We start from the raw sequence: 20,253 nt of genomic DNA on the forward strand, positions 1-20,253 counted from the left end.
AGATGGCTGCAGACAATTTCTCAGTTCAGTGCTGATTAACAAGATTGAGAGATGAGGAAAAGTGCTTAACTTCTTCCACCATCTGTTGCATGATGTCACGACCAACATCTGTCTTTCTCGTGCGGCCTTTCACCGATGAAGTGATTTTTTTATGGTAGTCATTTCTGGAGGCGTTATCATTGTTGGTTTGAGATTGATTATCTTCATCTACAAAGTTAATTGTGGGAGGGAACTTTTGAGGCACCGACATGCTAACATTTTGATCCTCATCATCATCTCCAAGGTTGATCGCATCATGGCCCCCAAATTTCTCCATCGAGGCCTTGGCAAAGTTTCCCCTTGCTTGATCATCCCCACAGATGAGAGCTAGGTTCTCATAATGCTTCAGCGGCTTATTTATGTATTCTTTAAGCCTGCTCTTATTTTTATCCTACATGTCATCAATATCCAATTCAGTATAAAGAAGCATATTCCTATATTTGATAAAGTGAATTAACATTTTGAAGATATGTAGGGTTCATTTTACCTCATTCCATGTATCAAAGCTCTCGGGATCCAGCATGATTGTTTGTGTTGCCTCATCCCAACCTGCACCACTGATATTACGCGCAGCCTGCATGTCTTGATACCAAGAACGAATAGTTTTCATGTGGTTAACAACACTCTTGGTAGCAAATGATGTACCAAAGTGCTTGTTTACTTCAGCGGCCGCCATTGCAAAGGCATGTTGCTTAAAGTTTTTGTCTGGTTTAAGGCCAGACCTTGCCAAATTTGCCAAGAAAGGTATGAGCGCGTCATCGTGAGCAGGGGTCCACCATCTGGTTGGGGACCCAGATGAAGCTGCTTCACCACGTGCTATTTGTCTTTTCTTGTGGGCCAAAGCCTTGAATTTTTTGGGTGAACTAGCTGAAGTGGCAACTACTTCATCCCTTTCCAACCGTTTTTTGCTACCTGAATCAGAAGTAGTCCCTGTAACACTTGTTGGTGAATGAAAGTAACCGGAGGAATTGGAGCCTTGAAATGATTGTGGCATAGATGGAGCGTTACTGAGAATGTGCATGTAAGATGAAAGTGGGTGTGGCATAGGGAAAAAGTTACCATCGGTATTCGGAACATTGGGAAAACCAGAGGGTGATTGCACGAAGGGGGAGGATGGCTGGAATATTGGGTTGAATGGGTGATTGAACCCACTGCTTGATGGAAGCACGGGAGAGGGTGGTTGGCTCCTAGCTGTTGGGGCGTGAGTGGTTGTCTTCACGTTGGCCAAATCATGCACAGCATTGTTTGCATTATCAGCCATATCCTATAGTGCAGAAATTAATATGTTAGTCCAAACAATATTAAGACGGTCATATTTTAAAGTGACTTCTTTGGAATGGAGCAAGTATAAATGATGTGAGACACATGAAATAATAATACAAAAGATAACTAAATAGTATTAAAGCACATGACATAAGAGAGGAATACAGGAAACCCTGCACAATAACAAGATGTAGATTGATGACCTAACCAATAAATAAGTCACCCAACTGGATATAACCAACACATGGTAATGTAGCAACAAACACAGAGTGTGCAATAAGTTACAATAACCACAACCATAATAAACTAAGATAAAATACAGGTATCATATAAAATCACACCGCAGACTCAGTCGTGTCACCATGTCGGTATTTATTACAATAGTCAATCCACATGTCCAACACGATTTGATCTCTGCGAGATCTCCATTCATCCTTTGAGGCTCCTTGTTCTCTAACACTTTGTGACTGCAAGAAATCAATAACGTTGTCATCTTCATTAGTGGCGGATTCAGTATCATCCTCACAAATGTCGATATCCTCATTCAACAAGTCATCGTCTGGGTCCACTGTTGCAATGTAGTTATGGAGAACCGTGCATGCCAAGACAATATCAACTTGGGTCTTGAAGGGGTAGTGGGGTTTTGATGTGAGAATCTTGAAACGATTCTTCAATATACCAAATGTAGCTTCAATCCTTGACCTCAAAGAGGAATGTCTAAGATTGAATAACTCCCTCCTATTTTGAGGTGTTCTCCCCGAAAATTCCTTTAGATGATAACGGACGGCACGATACGAGGATATAAATCCCGGCTGGGTTGTGTACCCCGCATCACAAAGATAGTATTTACCTACATAATGCAAAGTATTTTAATGAGATATGACTAAGTAAGTATTAGTGCGAACTACTAGTCTATTGAGCATTTATTCCCTGAGTTTTTGCGATTGTTACCCGTGTACACCCGTAAGCCATAAGGTTGTGGTCTAGATAAGGCATCTTGAAGGATTCTATAATCGTTTGCCGATCCCTCCCACCTAGCTAGAACGTAGGTAAACATTTTGTTTGGTGTGCAAGCCGCAAGAATATTTTGTGTGACACATTTGCGCCCTCTGAAACGCGCAACAAGTGAGGCAGGTAGCATAGCATCCACATGCGTACCATCTATCATACCTATGCAATCCTATAGAATTCAACTTGCTATGTTAATGTAATGATTGAGCAGTTAAGAGATTCATTTGCGCTAGTAGGTAGAGTGGTTGTTATACCTTGAAAAAAGGATAGAAAGATGGATTGTTTTGGATCTCGTGAGGCACCTCATTTGGCGCTTGTTTCATATATCGCCCTTGTATGCACGAAATTGCTTGCAATACTCTGTTGAAGTATCTACTAACGGTCTCCCCCGATCGTATAAATTGCGTTCTCATCATACGATTTTTTAATTTATGACCCAAAATATTCAACGTTATAGCAAGCTGCTCCTCCACAGTTATAAATCTTGAGTCCTTTAAGCTGCTCCTCCACAGTTATAAATCTTGAGTCCTTTAGGAGATGATTTGTCCTCATAGTATGGGCTAGTTTAAGAAAAGCACCCGTCCGCATTCGCACAAAGTTTTGACAACTATCACTATAACCGTGATAGATACGACGCATTAATTCTGCCCTAGTTTTCTCATGCCTTAGTCTTTCTGCACTCCGTCCAGATCGTAACGTTCTGCGGCGAGACCTCATTCTCCTCAAAAAAGTAACCACCAGAACCATGACCGATAATGCAGCCCCAGTACACATTCTTATAACGCTCTCTTCATCAACATAATCACCATCCATCTAGACAATATTGCTTAGAAATTAGAAATATACATAAAAACCCCAATAAATACTAAATAAACAGCTACAAGATATGCTTCTAGTAGTGCTATTATCTTCATAATACCCATTCTAGCTACTAAATAAACAGCTACAAGATATGCTTCTAGTAGTGCTATTATCTTCATAATACCCATTCTAGCCCTGCTTTAATATTAGCTCGCTTAACAAACCTAATCTATGCGCGCACGTTAGTTACTAGGGTATACGAGCAAAAGCAGACAAGAACTAGCCCTTCGGTATGATGCCCACTTTTTTCGAATATGCAACAACATGATTAAATATAGCTAAAATACATATCAAATGTGATTAAATATGGCTAAATTCGAGATTAAAAATGATTAAATATGATTAAATATGATGCAACAACAAGATCTACTACAAAATTAAACCCGCAAATTGGGGAAACTGCGGATCTACTATCGGAAAATCCAACACAGTCTATACAGGTTTAATTTGATTTAACCCGGAAATTTTGTGGCTCCAAGAAAACGATAAATAGCTTGCTCAACAAAGCTAATCTACATGCTATAAAAATTTCTCCACAGAAATCACCAATACCCGAGCCTGATTATTTCAGAAGCTAAAAAATTAGATGAGATGAATAATATCTGCAACGAAATTAAACCCTAAGTTTTCAGAAAATGAAGATCTCCTCTCGAAGAAGCAAACCCCTAAATTACAAGTTAATTTAAATTTAGGAAAAAATCTTGCCAGTTTAAATACGGAGAAACACTGCCCTTGTTGGCCTCAAATGGTAAGATCAAGCTACTAACTGCTACAAAAACCAGCTTTCATCTTCACAATCAAAGTCGAAATCAGAAGTCACATGCATGCACCCAAAAATTCGACTTCTGCTTTTGCTACAAAGGAAAGCGACCAGAGGAAAAGAAAGCAAACCTCGAGATGTTTTTACGGCCGGCGAGACCCCAATAACAGGCAACAAATCACGGTTCAGCTCTAGCGAATCCTCCCAACCGTCAGGAACGACCACTTCCGAACGCCGCCCATCTTCAGAGCCGGAGTTTTGTTGGAGATGAACGAAGAAAATGGAGCTCGGCAATGGCGAAACAGTGAGAGGAGGAAGGAGAGCAGTCAAAGGCGGTGAGGGTAACGAAGAGAGAAGGAAAAGTGGAAATCCTATTTTACTCCGCCGCTTCGTTCTGCGTGCGGAATGCTTTTTTTAATCACGGATGGGACATTTCCACCCGTTTTCAGCCCAAATTGGGCTGAAAACACATTTCCGATTTTTCTGACGTGGACCCCCATTTTACCATCTCTTTTCTCAAAAACCAAAGGCGAACCAAACAGATGAAATGGAAAGCTTTTGAAATCAAAATCTAATGTGGCACCCGTGTCAGATTTCATTTCCCAGTTTTTAGCGTTTTTTGGGCCAAACAAACAGCCCCTAAAGAGAAAAATCCTTACATGCCCATGAAATCAAATGTAAAAGGTACATACACTATTGAAATTTGCGAGCTCGTTGTCATATCTGAAAGCTTGAGGACATTGAAATAAATTAGTTGATGTTAGAGTGCTTAAACTATGTAATATTGAGAAAGCAGTTTATGAGATTATATGCCTTGTTGGGGTTTTTTGTTCTTAATTATTATGATGCACTTTTCAAAGTGCATTGTGTAATTTGATGATGAATATTAATGATAAGTTGTGCTGGGTTTATGTAGCAACTATTGCTTGATTGCTGGTTATGACTAGATAATGTTGCTAGAATTACGTCTGATCATTTGTAAAGTTTGAAATGGTGATGCATAGATATGTTTGTCAATTTATCTCAATGAAGTAGTGATCAAAAAGTGATGCTCACCATCATCTTATCATGTTGCACACAATGTGTTTGACGATATTCTCAAGGAAATAAAGGCTCAATTTGATATATACTAATCTAATGTAGAGCGAACCAAACTATAACACACAATATGTTTGATAATTTGCCTTAATGAAAAGAGATTTAACAATGCAACAAAGAATCAAAATTGAAAACAATATTGTATATGCGGGAATTTAAACAGGTTTCTATTTCTTGAATTATTTTTAGGCTCGTCTTTTGCTTCGTTTTGCTCTCCATGTACCTCACATTTTGTTCCATTCTTTTCCTTTTTTTTAGTTAACATAAGTTGTTAGGAGTCGTTAATGATAAATCATTTTATTTAGGTTAGCATGGCCCGTAACTACATCAAAGGTTGCTGGAGAGTTGCATAACCCGAACGGCATCACCAACCAATCAAACAGGCCATGCTTGGTCTTAAACGTAGTCTTCCAAATGTCATCCTCCTGAATCCTCACATGATGGTAAACAGACGTCAGATCTAACTTCGTGAAAAACTTCGCCCCCTCCAACTGGTCCATAAGATCATCGATCCATGGTAGTGGGTAACAATTCTTGATCGTTATCTTGTCGAGCACCCAGTAATCCACACACATGCACCAGCCTTCATCCTTCTTAGCCACCAACAACACTGGTGGCCCACAAGACGAACAACTAAACACTATCACTCATGTCTCCAGAAGCTCCTGAACTTGCTTCTTGATCTCCTCGGACTCCTGTACGGATGTGCGGTAGATGCCTATATTCGGCAAAGAACTCTCTCCCGTCAACATAATCTCGTGCTCCACACTCTTGCTCGGCGGTAGCCCAGTGATCTCCGAAAACAAATATGCATACTTGGCCTTCAAACCTATTAAGATCTCCCTTCTGAAGCTTGCTCAAGGTAGTCAAGCATACTCTACTCAGCTGCTCCTCATAAGGCCTAATGAACAATAAACCAAACTTTTTGCTTCCATTCACTAGCCTTTTTGTCTGAGTCACCGTCACCAAACTCATCTCCTACGGAAGAGATGTCAAACGAAATATGAACTGCTCGCCATCCTTGGTGAACGTATACTTCTGGACCCGCTTGTCGTAGACCACGTACCTATCCCATAAATAAAGATTGCCCAGTATAACATGGCAAACATCCAATGGAACGACGTCACATGTGATCTCATCAATATACCACTCGTGAAGTGAAAATCTGAAAGTACATTGATTGGTCACACTCAGCCCCGACTCCTTCTGAATCCACCCTAAAGGATAGGGCTTCGGATGCTTGACCGTCTTCAGACCCAACTTCTGAACCAAGGTCTCGAATATCAAATTCTTCTGGCTCCCTGGATCAACGATGGCATCAACCAAGCTAGTCTTCACCTGCAACTTAAGAATAAAGAGCTGCTCCCTGGGGTCTTTATCTTCCTTCGTGGCCTGCTTTCCTGCCATAAGGTTGAGACTACTGTTGGGCTCTGTCATCCCGGGGACTTCCTTCAGACATTGTGTCACCATGTATGCCTTTTTCTCCTCCTTCTTCTTCAACTCTTTCGGCTTCAGATGAGGATACTTCTCCCAGTATCTGATCATCTACATGCCATGTCTGCTTGTAGTGATTACAAATCAATCATGCCTTCCTTGGGTCGCCTTTCTTCTTCTCCTCCTTAGGTTGGGAGCCACTAGACTTTCCCCCGCTTGTTTGACATCCCCCTTTGTCTCGTTGTCTTTCTTCTGCTTGCCCTCAATGGCATTAGCCTTCACGCTCGCCTCTACAATCAACTCAACCATGAATAGCTTCATCTTCTTCCGGATGTATTCATTCAAACCCGCCATATACTTCATAAAAATCGAGTACTCCTTCGTCGCAATGTTGAGAACCATCACTTGTTGTTGAAACTCAGTCGTGTGTTCTTGAACGGTTTGATTGAATATTTGGCGCATGTCATACCACTTGTACCAATGCTTTTTAAGGAACCCCACCGAGTAGAACTGCTTCCTCAGTAGCTCTTTGAACCTGTTCCACGACACCGCTTTCTTCTCCTGTTTGCAATAGGATTTCCACCACGTCAACGCGTGTCCTGAAAGCTTCAAGTCATAAAAATGATCTTCTCTTTTGACGAATAGTCATAAAGAGTAAAGTAAGTCTTCATACGCTCGATCCAATCATCAAACCTTTCAACGTTAACACTCCCATCATAAACATGAATCTCAACTCTGAAATCAATCTTTAGATTCTGGTAAGAACCCTTACCCATTGATGTGGAACAACCCTAACGGCCTCGACCTCCTCATCAAATCTAATTTTTCACTCTCTCTACCGGACTCTGCAGGTTTCTTCTTAGACTTCGAAGAAGATTCCCCATGTTTATTTCCTCCATGGATGAGATAGACGAGTTGTGTGAGAGTCGATCCGATTGTTTCGATCTGTTTCTCTAATGCATCCAGCCTCGCTGAGTTGTCGTTATCCGCTATCCTCTTCTTCCTTGATTTCTAGACTGCTTCCAAAGAGTCAAGGATCTCGCCTAGCTTCTTGTACTGCGATCAAGTAAGGACTATACATAGGATACCCCTTCACAGGATCTGTTTGTTCTGATACCAACTTGATACGAGTCGCCGTGCAAGCACCTTTAATCACGGAATTATCAAAGGTGGAGTTGAGAAGAAAACAGCAAGAACACACAAGACAATTCAATTGGCGAAGGAAAATACCTTCTCTAGATTATGAAGAATAAAATATTACGAAATCTCTCCTCACAATCTCTCTAGAATAAGGAACAATCTCCTTATTATCTTTAAAAACCTAATCTGATGTTTAGAAACCCTAAACAATCCCTATTTATATGTCTAACAACGTGGATGGCAATCTCAAAAATAACTAAGCCCAATCTAACTTGGAATACGTATCAATCAGGAATCCCAAATCACCCAAGAACCTAATCCGGTCAACCGATATGTGTGGCGCGGTCGACTGGCCAGAGAACTCATTTTAAACCCTGCAGTGTGCACGTTTTCGATCGATCGACATTGGTCGGTCGTTCTACCGATATGGCATTGTCGGTCGATCGGTGTCAATCATTCGGTCGACCGGCCGAGCATATTCTTCCATTTCCTGATTTCTTCTGTTTTTCCTGCTTTTGACCTCTTTTGTCGTCACCAACGGCTCCACCCACGCCTCTATTCTCAAGCTACCATGAGAAGCATCTATCATCAAGCTCTCATGAGAATCACTAAGCTCCCGAAGTAAGGAAGAAGATACACATGTATCAATTGGTGCTATGAAGATTGATGATAATTATTAGTTTGAAAGACTGTTTTTATATAGCCTTGAAGATCCCAACTCCTTGTTGTGTAAGGAATAAGAGTTCTAATAGGAATAGAAATCCACATGTCCTATAATCCAACAAGAGTTCAAGTAGAAATAAACCTCTAATATGATTGGTTGTGCAAAATCTAATGTAAGTAGGACTCTTGATCAAAACAAACCAAGTCATAAAAAGGAACTCTCAAAGCAATATGGATTTGAATATTTGAGACAACCTATAACAAAGTCCTTGTTTTTAACAAACAAAGCATCATTATGAGGATCTTGCTGAAGTTGATGTTGAATCCCTTCAAAGCTCACTTTGACAAGTACAAACTTTGTTAGATATATCTGCAAAATATATTATGTTAAGACCCTTCAATTTCTTCTTTTTTCGGATTTCAATTTCTTCTTTAAGTTCTTTAATTTTGAGGTGAAAACAAACATCTTGCAACCATCCAATCTCCTGCTCTATATAATGCTACAAAGAGGGAGAATATTCTTATGATTACTCCACATCTTAAAATATCTAAAAGGTTTCTTTCCATATCCCTTAATCTTATCTTGAATGGTATTGACACCAGGGGAGTGATAAGATGCACTTGAAGCCAAGAAATCCACGTAACCATATAATTATTGTAATAAAAAAATTTCATATAGAGTTCTTTTGTTTTTAATTTATTTCGGAATTCACGGATTATCAAGTTACATTTCTGTATAAATTAAGAATTTGTAACCTCCTATATACTAAATGTATCATGATGAACCTTTTATACCATAAGAGAGTCTGGTGATAAATGATTCAGCATTCTTGTAAAATCATCTTGCTCGATCAGGATGATGATTGTCATTGCCGGATGATTCCTCAGAAGTACATTGTGAATAGATAATCTAATAAATAAAGAGAAGAATAATGATAATTTGTTGAAATTAAATTATCTATATTTGATAGTCAGAAGTTAAATAGCTCTCATATTGAGTTCCTCTAAGAGCATTCTGAACTTCGTCCCAATTCTCAACCAGATGAGACAATGCCCTTGTATGTATCTTCACATGATGACTGATCAGCCTTTGACAAGGCACTCTAAGAAACTCCATAACATCTATCAGCCTCTGCACAAATATAATGTAATTAAGCTATATATCAGAACATTTTTAACATTGGTTTATTTGAACTTCTTAAATTTTTACTTAATGTACATTGTGTTCATGTTTTGACATATGCATGCACAAATGTTTTAATTTCTTTTGTCAAAGTTAACGTGGAATCCTAAGAAACCTTTCCTACTAAAAAGTATATGTAAGTTATTTATCCAAAAATATTTATTGTGTACACTAAAAGGATAGTATACCAGATATATGAAAAAAAAAAGTGAAGGTGAAGCCATTTGTTTGGATACCGCATTCATCTTCTTCCCATAAAGCTAAAGTCATATTTGGTTCTCAGTTATAGTTCCCTGGTTAGAAAATACATGCATTACACGTCTTTAACATACAAATTTAGGGAACAACTATATTTCTATGATTAAATAAGTGTTATGGTCGGGGTACACTTTGAATTTGCTCTAACAATGCTTGCAACTAATTTACAATACGTGAACAGCTTAATGTGGAAAATTGGTAAAATGGTCATATTTACTGAATCAAATCTTACAAACTAGTTGAACTATCCATATTACATACTATACACATGACTAGGTATAGACAGAGATACCTTTAGGGTAATTCCCATGAATCTCATAGAATTCCCATTGTTGCTTGGAGTACTCTTGGTCAGAATCAAAAAGACGGTGGATTCGAAATTTTCTCTGCTCTAACTATGCATCAGCTATGAAAATTATGTGGTTCATTCATAATAAAAAGGACATGATATGGATAAAGTGGATACATGAATGTTATTTAAAAAGAAGTACTATTTAGGGGGTTCAACCAAAAAGGACTCATGGTTCTGGAAGCAGTTGATTAATTATGAATACTGCTCTTCATATGTGGGGAGATGCTATCTATGGGTGTTATCAGAATGATGAAGAGTCAGTGTAAACATGGCAAACTTAAAGTTGATCTTGCATATCATGATCTCATGCCTAATCTTCAAACGGTAGTGGTAAGTTGCATATATGCCCAAACATGCACATATACTGTGGTTAGTGTTTCATCACAGATTACTCACATTTGATAGATTATGTGCTACGAGACACTGCCATTATCAATTTGTGTATTCTTTTATGGTATCTCCACTGAAAGCCACAACCACTTATTTTTTGGCTGTCAGTTATCTACGGCTGTGTGGAGGTTATGTTATGGATTGAATTTTAGGAGGAGCTACTCATGAGACCAGTTGGTTAACTGGTATATGCATAACTGGAAGAAGAACATTTTTCCTCATGGAGTGAAGATGTTTGCTCTTCAGTTAGAGTATACTGCATATGGCTGGAAAGGAACAGCAGGGTATGTTCAACCGTGAAGAAGAGCATTGTTCAGGTTGTTAAACAAATCAAACTGTTCGTTCCCATATCCTTATACTATTGCGAATTGCCATTTTAGTTTAAGTTTTGGTTTGGGAGTCTGTAAATTTTTGTGTCTTTTGATTAGGGAAATTATGCCCAGTTTTGTATGTTCCGTGTTCTGTCTGTTGTCTTAGAGTTTTCGAGATGTAAAGAAGTCGGGTATGCCTGACTATGCTCTGTAATATGCTCATTGGTTTAATGATAAGCATTAATTAATTAACCCAAAAAAGGTATGGACAGAGCTCATTGACATTTTATACCGGGATTAGTAAATTGGGGTTAAATATGGAAATTTTAGATAAGAGAAATCATATTAACCCTACATTATAGAAAAGATACCTACAACATCTTCAATCGTATTATTATTATTTATGCAATTTAATCACAAAAAAAAATATTTTGAATTCTAAAGTAAGTTCATCATGGTTGTATAATTATCCTCAGAAAATGAGAACACATGCACTATGATCTACAACTTTAAAACAAATTGCCGATCATTTTCCAAGAATTTTAAGGAATTTTTTAAGTTATATCTCCTAAGTTATGTGGTAAAATTAAAGTTGTTTGAGTAATAACAAACATTCATTTGAGTCTGACCTATGTTTGAGATGATCTAGGATAGGAATATACAAGTGTGGAATAAGAACAAGACGAAAAGAAGCGAAACAGCTCAAAAGCTGATTTCAAGTTGTCGGTCATCGATCGTGCACGTTGACCATTAATAGTGACCTGAGACCATCAATTGTTCCCCTAGATCATCAACAGTGCACAAGTCCAGAGGCATTTAGATCACTGATTGGGTCATCTGACCACCAATGGTCGCTCGACACCATCAATGGTTAAGAGCCACCATCGATGGCTAAGACGACTGATTTAAATTTTAAACTTTTAATCTATGTAGTTCATTGTACATCAAAGTTAAACCACTATCTTCTCCTATGTTTTGAGGCACTATTCCCTAGCCTAATTAGAAGAGAAAAGGAGAGAGAAAGAGGGAGGAGACCTACGATTTCAATTTGGTGATCAAGGAAAGCTTTTCGATCTCCTGGAGTCTCGTCAATCACTCACTCGCCACGTACAACATTATCTGACCAGTTCATGATGAGGAGAGGTGCCATTGGAACTCATCTTCATCCCTATTCTTCATCAAGCTACGCTTAGATCAAACGGTTTGTAAATCAAAAGGACTACTATAAGATCGTTTTTTGTATTAAGCTTAATTGTTATATTTTTTATTGAACTTCTTTTATGGTGCACTCAAGCCGGTTGAATCGAGTGTTGGGGCTAGCTAGGGCTAAGAATTACTCATTGTGAGAGTTAGGTTAGATGACTAGCTTCGGATTAAAACTACAGTATGGTCTTCTAAGCCTACTGAATTAGGTTTGTGAACATGTGGGGGCCCACCCACGTGATTGGTTGTTACGCGTTTTAATAAACACGTTTATGTGATTGGTTTTAATAAACGCGTTTTAATAAACGTGTTTGTGTGATTGTGAACGTGAAGTGGGGGCCACGGTTGGGAAAATTGCATGAGCAGCAACGCGTTTTTTTGTTTCCACGTGAATAAGTGGCCCACGTGCGGCCCAAATTAACCCTACAGCTATATATATCTCTTCAATCCTTCCTAGGGTTTGTAGCAAGTACGAAAAGGGGAAAAGTGGCGGTGTGCAAAGATAAGTTGGTTTGCAGGTTAAAAAAATCGCTATACGGTTTGAAGTAGTCTCCTCGACAGTGGTATAGGCGATTTGATGGTTTTATGATTGGTTATTCGTACACTCGGAACCAGTTTGATCCTTGCGTATATTTTCGCAAGTTGAAAGGAGGTGCGTACATTTATTTGTTGCTCTATGTCGATGACATGTTGGTTGCCTCTATTTCCAGGTCGTCTATAGATGAGTTAAAAGTTCAGCTATCAAATGAGTTTGCGATGAAAGACTTGGGGGAGGCGAAGCGCATTCTAGGGATGGAGATCGGTAGAGACAAGAAGAAGGGCAGAATTTGTTTGACACAGGTGGATTATTTGAAGAAGGTTCTACAACGATTCCATGTTAGCATGGATACGAAGCCAGTTAGTGTACCATTGGGAGCCCATTTGAAGCTTTCAGCTGGTCTTTCACCGAAGTCAGTTGAAGATAGAGAGTTAATGTCGAAGACTCCATATGCGAGTGCGGTTGGAAGCTTGATGTACGCGATGGTATGTACGAGGCCAGATTTGTCACAGGCGGTAAGCATGGTATTGAGATACAGCTTGATGTACGCGATGGTATGTACGAGGCCAGATTTGTCACAGGCGGTAAGCATGGTATTGAGATACATGCATGATCCAGGAGTGGGTCATTGGGACGCTGTGAAATGGATTTTGAGGTACATTCGAGGTACGCTCAATGTTGGTTTGGTTTATGAGCGGGACACTACAGGTGGGCAGCTATGCATTGGCTATGTTGATTCGGATTATGCCGGGGATTTGGATAAGCGCCGGTTTACGACGGGGTATGTGTTCACTTTGATCCGTACGCCGGTGTGTTGAAGATGCACCTTACAATCGACAGTGGCTTTGTCTACGACGGAGGCAGAGTATATGGCGGTTACGGAGGCTGTGAAGGAGGCTATTTGGCGTCGAGGACTTTTGGAAGAACTTGGTATATCGCAGAGATCCGTCACTATTCATTGTGATAGCATGAGTGCTATCTATTTGGCGAAGAATCAGGTTTTTCATGCGAGGACGAAGCATATTGACGTTCGTTGTCACTTCGTTCGGGATGTTCTTGAAGATGGTGATGTGAAGATTGTGAAAGTCCACACGAAGGATAATCCGGCGGATATGCTCACTAAGGTGGTTCCAAGCAACAAGTTTGATCATTGTCGAAACTTGTTGCATATTCGTGATTGCTAAGGCCGTTGACGGCCATTTGGATGAACTACGTTCGGCTTGATTCCTTAGGCAAGAGGATACGTAGGCAGTCTATCAGATGCAGCCGGTTTGGATTAGTTGATTTTGATGGGGGTGAGATTGTTTGGACTCTCGTTCGGGTTCTCGACTTGTTATGGATTGAGCTCGTACTGGTCACAACAAGTGGGACATTTGGTTGCTTTGGTGTCGGCTCAGTTTTGGGAAAACTTCACCGAGGTGGAGAATTGTGAACATGTGGGGGCCCACCCACGTGATTGGTTGTTACGCGTTTTAATAAACGCGTTTGTGTGATTGGTTTCGCCGCGTGAAGAGCCCACGAAAGTAGATCTCTCCCCCTCCTTGCCCCGTGGACGTAGGCAATTTGCCGAACCACGTAAAAATTGGTTGTACTACTTTTGTGTGATTTGTAATAGTTTTTAGGATCCCTCGACAGGTCAGTCCTAGAACTGATGAGAGGAAGGGCCGATATCTCACTTTGTTGAGATATCCGCTTCAGATTCTTGTCTCCTTGGTGAGACGGGAATTCTTATTGCGATCTGACTCTCTTGTTGTGCTACCGAAGTGCTGCCGAAATTTCCGCTGCGCGCAACAAGGTTCGTGATTCAGGAGAAATCTGTCAAGAGGAAGAGTGGATATAGAATTGTTTATCTCGACTATTATAAATTCTTGTGTCTCTTGTTGGTAGGTTTTGTGATTGGTATTATTGGTAATTATTGTTTATGGATGCAAATTTTTTGTAACATATTCTATATTTACACAAAAATGATAGGAAAGCCCACATCAGTTTACGTCGACCGGCGGCTCAACGTGATATGTAATCCTTATCTAAAAACAACCAACCAACCCCCCCCCCCCCCCAACCAAAACCCAGCCAACCCACCCCACCAACAGGAGTTTTATGTTACATAGCATATGATGTATTTGCATTAACAGATGACACTAACCCTGAATTCCAACGACATGTTTTGAGTTCAGAAATTCTTTTCTGAACAACATATAGACAATTCCAAGGAGAGACCTAGGCCGCTAAAAACTTGATAAATTATTGTCAGTAATAACTTGTCCTTAAAGTAAAGATTTTCGATTGAGAGCTTACAACGCTGTTCTGAATGAGATCCTCATAGTATACAGTAATATGCCTGGTGCTGTTCAACTGTACTAGAGCATCAGAAGCCCAGTCATTCAACTGTTTCAGTTTGCGCACCAATAAATTTGCATTAATCACGGGCTTATATCTCGCTAGTATATTTGCCTGCAGGGTGTTCGCAACAAGAGATGTGAATGCTTTGTCTAAGCAGCTATTTTTCTTAAATACTGAAGAGAAGATCAACCTCAATTTGTGAGTGCACATGAGCTTTGTGAGTTCCATTCAGTTGTTTGGCTCGATGATCATGGGAATTTGCCAGTAGCGATATCCACTGACGGAGCTGGTTTTTTCTTAATAGAAATATCACAGAAACCCCTGTTTGAGTGAAGTATTCAGAAATTTCTTCGTGATGGTGCATAAGACCCTAGTGTAGACAATAAAAATCAAAAAGGAGAAGTTAATTAAAGTGGCAAAGAGGACGTTTTAAACCCTATATTACTGAAGTGCTCGAAAATTTGTTTGTAATAATATTTGAAGGCATGATGAAACCAGGAGAAGTGATCGCGAATGGAGTCAGGGGTTAAGTAAGTCGATATGGAATATGAAGGCTTGATGAAGAATGTAGACAAGTGAACCATGTAACTGAAGCATTTCTTCAACTGCTAAAGTATTATTTCATTTGCGAGATTTACATTACCTAACTACAATATGTTTCCATAGAATCACCTGATTAAGCATCCACTTGAAGCCCACGGCAGCTGTGCATTCATTTTTCGAAGCACTACTGATCCAATCAAGATTATATACTTTATCCAGTGTCTTAGTTATTGCCGATATATTACTTCTCCTTTCTTTGTTGGAGAAGATCTCTCCGTGAGAGCTAATGTTGATATGGCTATTCAGCAAAGTCTCAAACCACCCACTTCCAGATCGTTGCATCGACACAATAGCAAAGAATTGAACTGGAATACATGCACACTCATTTCTGTCAAGAACCAAAAGGTGTATCGGTCACAGAACACAGAGAAAAGAGTAAATTTCACGAAACCCCCTGGACTTTTGAGGATTATGCACAAACCCCCTGAACTATAAACCAGAGAAATCCCTCTGATCTTGTCTCGAGTATCGTAATTGACGGAAGTTACTTTAAGTGTTAGTCAATTAAAGAGGCTGAGCTTTATCCTTTTGTCAACAACATCAGGCTGGGATTAAATCATTAGCCGGAGCCATTGACAACAAGAGAGAAAGGAGCTGACAGAGAGCCTCCTTTGTTGAAAATGGAGGGGTTAAGAGTCAAAGGTGTTGCTGATTGGTGGAGGAAGAAGAAAGGTGTTGCTGATGGCATGATTGGTGGCTTAAATTATGCTAATGAAGCCTATAAACCTGCTGCACCTCTCCTCTCAGTGTAGGCATCCTCCGAAGCAATCTTGACAGAGCCATTTGAGTGAGAGCAAAAGCAAAAGAGAGAGTGCTAAAATTTTGTATGTGTGTTGTATTTGAGAGATTGAATATAGTGAAAGCCCCCTCTTGCCGTGGACGTAGATCAACTTGATCGAACCACGTAAATATTGTGTTTTGTGATTGTCTCTCTATTCTCTGGTTTAGTGGGTGATTTTCCCAACATTAAGTTATCACATACTGCATACATGATAAGTTCTGGATAACGTTACCCCTATCTACTAAATATATTTTCTATTTGACCTTTTGGGGTAAGGGTTTTATAAAAATGATATTTTATATTTACTCAACCCGTCGATGTTGTTTATTAGAATTTTAAGTATATCTGTGAATGTTCAGGGGGTTTCTGTGGTTTGTAATTTTTGATGAGGATTTCATGCAAAACCCTAAGCCTTAGGCTTTAGAGAGGTTTTGTGAAATTTACCTAAAAAGAAGAGGGTTAATTGCACGCGGAGCCACAGTAGTAGTATCCTTGTTTTGCACTTACTACCCATAATAATAATAAGTGTGTTTATCAAGGGAAAAGGAGTCAAAAAATTAACTCGGCGACCTATTTGCAACACTGTACTACATGGATAGTAAGATCAAAACAACGTGTATCTGTGCATTTAACCTGAAAGAAAACCTGAAGTTTGTTAAAGCTTTAATTCCATTATACCTGCTATATGTAGTTGGTTCAGGATAGTGAACATATTGAATCTCCGACTGAGTAAGCTTAGGATGGTGACAAGGTTGTTCTGTAAATTTAATCCTGGCTACATTGCGCTTGATTTGGATCTGTGTTTGCTTCAAACATACAGTACATATATAAACACTGCAGATCATCACAGCAGCTAACACAATCATCATCAGAAAGTTCGATGACTTTTTTGGAAGCTTCAAGATGAGTACTGTCTCCTGCAAAAAAACAATTAGCTTGAAGAAAAAAAAGGTAGCTATTTAATTTGGTAGGGACTAGATGCTTAACACCATGAACAATCATAACTACAAAACAGGCTCTCTTCCATGTCTCTGGGCAAAAGCTCAGTGTTAACTATCAATCCCTGCTAGATCTTTTGAATTTTTAAACATCCTAAATGATACAATCAAAATTATCTCACGAATCCATCAAGGCCTCATGACATTCATCAATTTCTAGCCTATCTTTCTGTTTATAAAAAACAAAATTTATAAATATTTTTTTAATTATTAAAGTATATATAAGAGAAAGTTTATGTTTTTGCATATATTGGACATTCTCTTTTTCTATTTATAAGTGCCATAATGTTTCTTTGCAATTATGTTTTCATATCTTTTGAAAACAAAATCACGTTGTTATGATTGAATGCCGTAAAAGCACTTCTAATGAGTAATGAATACTCATGAAATTTGTGTTGTGATGTCTTCCTTGCATTTTATAAATTAAGCTTAAGAAAATCAATTTGAAGAAGATAACAAAACATGTCTTATCTAAATCATTGACACGATCAGATATTAGGGATAACCAAATTCAAGTTTCAAGATTAGTTTTTCTACACTTGTGGGTCAAAGATATCCTACCATGTATTTTTGTCCAACAACATGTGTCACATACTCATATGATGATAGAAGGGGATCTTAAAAGACATTATTTTTTCTTAAAATTATCTTAGAAATACCGGAAATTATTTGAGATTATCATACTGTGTTAGTCATGCATCAAACAAATATATCTAACAAAATACTTACATAACATGCTACTAAATAAGCATTATTATCTAAAATATCCTAGAATGCTACGAACATTCTATGATTCACGTTAGGACTAGGATTTTTTCGTTAAAGTCCTGGAGTTTAAATGAGAATTTTTAAGCGTTTGGATGGATTCTTGGATTGAATGTTAAATAACTATTAACAAACATAACTACTATTTTATCGAAAATATAATTATTATCTAATTAGTAATTTCTTATAATTACAATTTTAAGCTTAACTTTTTATTTACAATTTGTATATTTAAATATGTAAACATTAAATATAATACAATATATTTTCAAGCATTCAATATAAACAAAAAATTATTTAATTTTTTATTACCTAATACATGAATTTAATTACATTTAATATTAGTTATTTACTATATTTCTTTCTAAAATTTAAATAAATATAAAATATATAAATATTAAATATAATTTAAATGAAATATATATTTAATACTTTATATTAAATTAATTATTTAATTACTAAATTATGTTAATTGGTTAATATTTTTAATATCAAATATATTTAAATATTATAATATGGCAATTAATTATACTAAATTATTTTAATTGGTTAATATTTTTAATATCAAATATATTTAAATATTATAATATGGCAATTAATTAATATTTTAATATTAAATATATTAGACTACTAAATGTATAATTTATTAGAATAAATATTAAAATGGTTAAATAATTAACAATATTAATACTATTAGATAATATTTCATTTTAAATGTATTAAATATATCTAAATAATCTGATAAAAAGAATTAAATATTAAATATACTTAATATTTAATATGAAATATATTAAATAAATAAAACACAATATTTATATCATTTAATATTTTCTTATTTAATTTTTAATATTAATTATATTGACGTATTTGCTATATTTCTTATGCATAAACAAGACTATATTCATACAATATTAATATGAAATATATTAAATGATTTTATAAATTAAAACTATGCTAAATAATGATATATTTAAAGTTTAAATAAATATATTATATTAAATATATTGAATAATTAAATAATATTAAATATAAAACTTATCATACAATATTAATTATTAAATATATTTCATTGTATTAAATATATTTAATTATTTAAAATTAAAATATTTAAAAGTGAATATATTTAATATTTATTAAATAAATAATTAGTATTTAATATTAAGTAGAAACGTCTGCTAAATATTAGACAATAGCGTTGTTTTTAAATGTGGGCTCATTGAAGGAAGGGGAGAAGAAAATCCAAGGAGGGAGAGCACAATCATCTAATTTTAACTTGGACTTTTTCTTAAATAAATTCATTAGATTGTATATAGTTGGATTGGGATTTAGATTTTTGCAATTTGAGTCCTAATCACAATCCAAGACAACGAATAAAACCATAAAGTAAATCTGAATTCTAGTCCTAAAACCAAGAACACAATAAAGTTAATCAAAATCCTAGTTCAAAAACCAATAACAAATAAAGTTAAATCTTAGAAAAAGTCCAAAGTCCTACCCCCACCCCCCAAAAAAACCCACAACAAAAAAGTGAGAATTTTTAAAACGAAAATTTTGGTGTCTTACTCCTTGTTGACTGCAAATCAGTTTTATCTTGAAGGGTCATTCATTTTAATGAACTTGAACTGTTTCGTCATCATTATTATTACAGATCATCCCTAAAGTACTCAAGTCTATAGCGACTTAATTAGTTAAACACAATATTCAGAGAAAACAAAATTTTAACATTATTCAAGAGCATTAATTTGCTAACACTACATCTCAGGGGAAAAAAACCAATAAGGAAGACAAAACATCAAGCAAAACATATAAAAAAAAAGCAACAACTTTCTACTTCACAGTTTTAGGAGTAACAACACCAAATAAAAATGGGAGTAAAAAATCAACCTTGTTCAAGAAACAGCAGCCTCCCGTCATCTTCTCCTCCTAATTCCTCTCCTTTTTTGGTATATATTTCTTTGCTTCTCTCTTCTTAATTTTTTTTTCCCTCAAAGAGCAGCAAAGATTTAAAAGAGGAAAAGAGAGATCACAAGTCAAAAACCCATTAAATTAGGGGTTTTGGGTTCTTTCCAAAGAAATTAATAAGCCCACCTCGTAAGCAGCCATCATTACTTTCAAAGTCTATTTGTAATTTTTCTCCTGTCTTTATTTTTTTTTTTTTCTTTAAATGTATTGCACATCTCGATCGCTTCAACTCCCGTTACTGTTGCCGTAACGTATTACTAACGAAAGATACGACAAAGATTTTTAAAACGAATATGA

The 20,253-nt window shown here is 37.1% G+C and overlaps 1 protein-coding gene across 1 annotated transcript; it reads right to left on the minus strand.

Moving 5' to 3' along the window:
* LOC109832267 lies at nt 9,051–20,035 on the minus strand. The gene is made up of 6 exons (XM_020399693.1): nt 19,879–20,035; nt 16,910–17,148; nt 15,520–15,778; nt 15,038–15,217; nt 14,803–14,958; nt 9,051–9,401 (listed from the first exon to the last, which is right to left on the minus strand). The coding sequence occupies exons 1-6, from the start codon at nt 19,906–19,908 to the stop codon at nt 9,228–9,230; spliced, it is 1,038 nt and encodes a 345-aa protein (XP_020255282.1). The 5' UTR covers nt 19,909–20,035; the 3' UTR covers nt 9,051–9,227.

Source organism: Asparagus officinalis, chromosome 3 (assembly GCF_001876935.1).
Source record: "Asparagus officinalis chromosome 3, Aspof.V1, whole genome shotgun sequence".
Lineage (NCBI taxonomy): Eukaryota > Viridiplantae > Streptophyta > Magnoliopsida > Asparagales > Asparagaceae > Asparagus > Asparagus officinalis.